The sequence below is a fragment of the Mus pahari genome, chromosome 6 (genome assembly GCF_900095145.1).
Source record: "Mus pahari chromosome 6, PAHARI_EIJ_v1.1, whole genome shotgun sequence".
Lineage (NCBI taxonomy): Eukaryota > Metazoa > Chordata > Mammalia > Rodentia > Muridae > Mus > Mus pahari.
The window spans coordinates 81,376,866-81,380,505 of NC_034595.1; the positions used below are offsets into that span (position 1 = coordinate 81,376,866).

General features: G+C 45.4%; 1 protein-coding gene across 4 annotated transcripts in view; it reads right to left on the reverse strand.

The window, feature by feature from the left end:
* Zcchc17 (zinc finger CCHC-type containing 17) overlaps positions 1–3,640 on the reverse strand; it is a 41,853-nt gene that overhangs the window by 19,019 nt on the left and 19,194 nt on the right. For all 4 annotated transcript variants that reach the window (XM_021200187.1, XM_029539689.1, XM_029539687.1 and 1 more), the window contains one exon: positions 1,250–1,350. In XM_021200187.1, the coding sequence (XP_021055846.1) occupies positions 1,250–1,350 (101 nt within the window). The remainder of the gene's footprint in view (positions 1–1,249; positions 1,351–3,640) is intronic.

Sequence of the window (3,640 nt, forward strand, 5' to 3'; positions counted from 1 at the left end):
ATAATATAATGAGTTATTTATGGTTGTGTGTGTGTGTGTGTGTGTGTGTGTGTGTGTGTGTGTGTGTGTGTGTGTGTAGGGGAGTGTTCATGTCAGTGCGTGTATGTACAGAAGCCAAAGGTCAACCTGATTCATCCCTCTGGAACCCATACGTTGTTCTTTGAGACCTGGAGCCTCCATTGAGCCAGGGACCAGCAGGTTCCTGGAGTCCTCTGTCTGCACATCCTCAGCAATGGGATCACAGGAGCGCATCACCACACCTAGCTTTCCGCTCAGGTGCTAGTGTAAGCTGAGCCATGTTCCCAAGCCCCTTGAATACCTGACCACTGATCTGTAATGTCTCAGAGTCCAATCTGTAAATACCAGAGCAAAGACTAACCTCCAACTGACTAAGTACTAAGCTAAGAAGAACACGGGTGTGTGTGTGTGGGGGGGGGGTGTACAAGAAGTAAAAAGGGCAGACGTAATGGCTGAAGAGGTACAGGAAATGATCTTTATCCATTCCTATCTTGGAGGGGCCGGTGAGATGGTGCAGTGGGTGAAGGTGCCTGCTGTCAAGCCTAACATCAATTCCCAGGATTCACATGGAGCAGGGAGAGGAGAGACTGCAGCAAGCTGTCCTCTAATCTCCACACACACTGTGGCCTGCATGTGGGGATAGGCAGACAGCAGACATACACACACTCTCCTGCCTCAGCCTCCTGTATGCTAAAGTAACAGGAGTATGATTCCATACTCAGCTCTGGCTCCGTCTTACAGCTACAGAACCAAACACATGGAAGCACTCAACAGTTTTCAGATTCCTGGTAGTGTCCCTGGCTTTCTGCCTGCCATGCCCTCATAGACCATGGAAGGCATGCATTCCCATGCCCGAGCTGCCCATCCACTCCAGGAGAAATGGCTGCAAGTTGTGTGTCTTTTTCCTTCCGGCCTAAGATGAAGTACACGTGACAAGTGCTCTCTGAAGCTATGCTAAGGAGTAAATCTCTATCTCTGGTTCTTTTCTATCTAAGCCTCAGGAGGAGAGCTCCATGAACACACACCCCCCACTTCACTTGTACACTTTGTGTTCTTTCTCCCAGGCCTGCAGGACAGACAATCAGAAGATTCAAACTCAAGACAGATGACTAGGACAAGATTTAAAAATAAGGACATCAGTCACCGTGAACATTTACACACCGTCATGGACTCCAATGAAAGCCCAGCGTTTTATAAGCCTTTCAACTACACAAAGGTGCAGGACACTTACCTCTCGGCCAATCAGCTTCACCCACACTTTGTCTCCAACATCTACTATCTCAGAAGGCTTATCCACTCGACAGGACGACATGTGAGTTCGATGGACCAGACCTGAGGTGAGAAAGAAAAACACACATTTATACTCCAAATGCACAGGTAGGAAAGGTAGGAGCTAGGGAATACAGGGAAGATTTTAAATTTCTGATGAACATTTTATATAGATTAAAATTACACACTAAAACAATTTAAGATCACTCTAACCTAGTCAACCAACCAACACTGTTTAAATTTTACTTTATGTGTATGGGTGTTTTGCCTGCATATACATCTGTACATCATGTGCGTGGCTCCCACCCAAAGAGGCCAGAAGAGACCTTCTGGAACCAGAGTTGCAGACAGCTGTGAGCTGTCATGGGGGTGCTGGGAATCAAATCTTGGTCCTCTGAAAGCATAGCGAGTGTTCTGAACCACTGAGCTGTCTCTCCAGCCCCAGTAAAGGTTGGTTCAAGAACTGTTCAGATAGAGAAGAGCACAGCAGTGGAATGTGCTTAGTATGCACCAGGCTGGGGATTCCAGTCCTAGCACCAAGAGATAGGAGGAAAACTAAAAATACGTAATACAATGACAGCAACCACATAGACTGAGCTGAGTTCTGTCTTCTGTGGTGCCAGGGAATGAAACGGAGCCCCCTACATGCTAGGTGTTCATCCTGCCACCGAGTTTATACCCCCGGCCCCTCAAAAGATTTATTTCTAACCATGTGTATATGTGTCTATACGCTGGGAATGTTTGTGTGTGTGCCTTTACATGGGAATGTTTGTGTGTGTGCCTTTACATGCAAGTGCCCACAGAGGCCGGGGGGGGGGGACATCAGAGCCCCAGGAGCTGGAGTTACAGGCCGTGGTGAGCAGCCAACATGGGTGCTAGGAACCAAACTCTGGTCCCCTGCAAGAGCACCAATTGAGCTTAACTGCTAAGCCATCTTCCCAGCCCCACTCCCACAGTGTAGATAGAAATACAAGTTGGTAAATCCTTTCAAAGCAAGGGCTTCCTTCTGTAGTGCTGATCCTTTATCCTCAGGATCTGACACACGCCAGTCACATGCTTCCACCCCTGACCAAGGCATTCAGACCTTTGCTAGAAGAATCTCTGGAATTGTTCCCAAAGAAAAAAAACATCAATATAGGCAAAGCAACCAGGAGCAAAAAAACACTGTAGGTATTACTATCTATGAATGCTAAAAATGTAAGAACTGGCCGGGCAGTGGTGGCACACGCCTTTAATCCCAGCACTTGGGAGGCAGAGGCAGGNGGATTTCTGAGTTNNAGGCCAGCCTGGTCTACAGAGTGAGTTCCAGGACAGCCAAGGCTATACAGAGAAACCCTGTCTCGAAAAACCAAAAAAAAAAAAAAANAACTGTAGCCTCCTGCTGCTGGTGGTGATGCTGGTGGTGACAGTGGCAGCAGCCCATGCCTTTTATCCCAGAACCTAAAGGTAGAACCTGAGTTCCAGGAGAGCCAGGACTACACAGAGAAGCCCTGTCTGGAAAACAAAATCAAAAACAAAATTAAGAATTATGGTTAGAGAAATGGCTCAGCAGTTAAGAGCACTTATTTCCGGGACTGGAGAGATGGTTCGGTGGTTGAGAGCACTGGCTGCCCTTCCAGACCCCGGTTCAATTGCCAGCAGTGACATGGCACCTCACAATTGTCTCTAGCTTCAGTTCCACAGGATCCAACACCCTCACACAGACATATACGCAAAACACATTCTGTACGTTCATGCAATGCATAGAAAATATGATTAAAAAAAAAAAAGAGCACGTTCTCTTGCAGAGGCAGGTTTGAGTCCCAGCACCACATGATGCCTCACAACCATCTCTAACTCCAGTCCCTAGGGGAGCAGTGCTTTATAATGACTTCTGAAGGCACCAGATATGCACATGTTCCCCATATATGCAGACAAAATACTCATTTTCATAAAATAATACAATAAACAAATTTAAGAAGAAATTGCATACAGTGGCTCACACTTGTTAGGCCAGTACTAAAAAATCTAAGACAGGAGGATCACACATGTGAGGCCATCCTGGTCTCCATAGTGAATCCAAGACAGCCTGGGTTACAGACTGAAACACAGTTTCAAAACAAAAAGAACAACAGAATTCCAAATCCACTTTAATAACTAATAATAGGATAACATTTTGGCAAACGATGGTAAATCTGTCAAATGGAAAAGGAAGCAACCATTTAAATTAGTTACAGAAAATAATTACAGTTAATGTTAAGTGAAAAAAAAAAAAAGAAAAAGTACTTTTTTTTTTTTTTTTTTTTTTTTTTTTTTTTTTTGGTTTTTTGAGACAGGGTTTCTCTGTGTAGCCCTGGCTGTCCTGGAACTCACT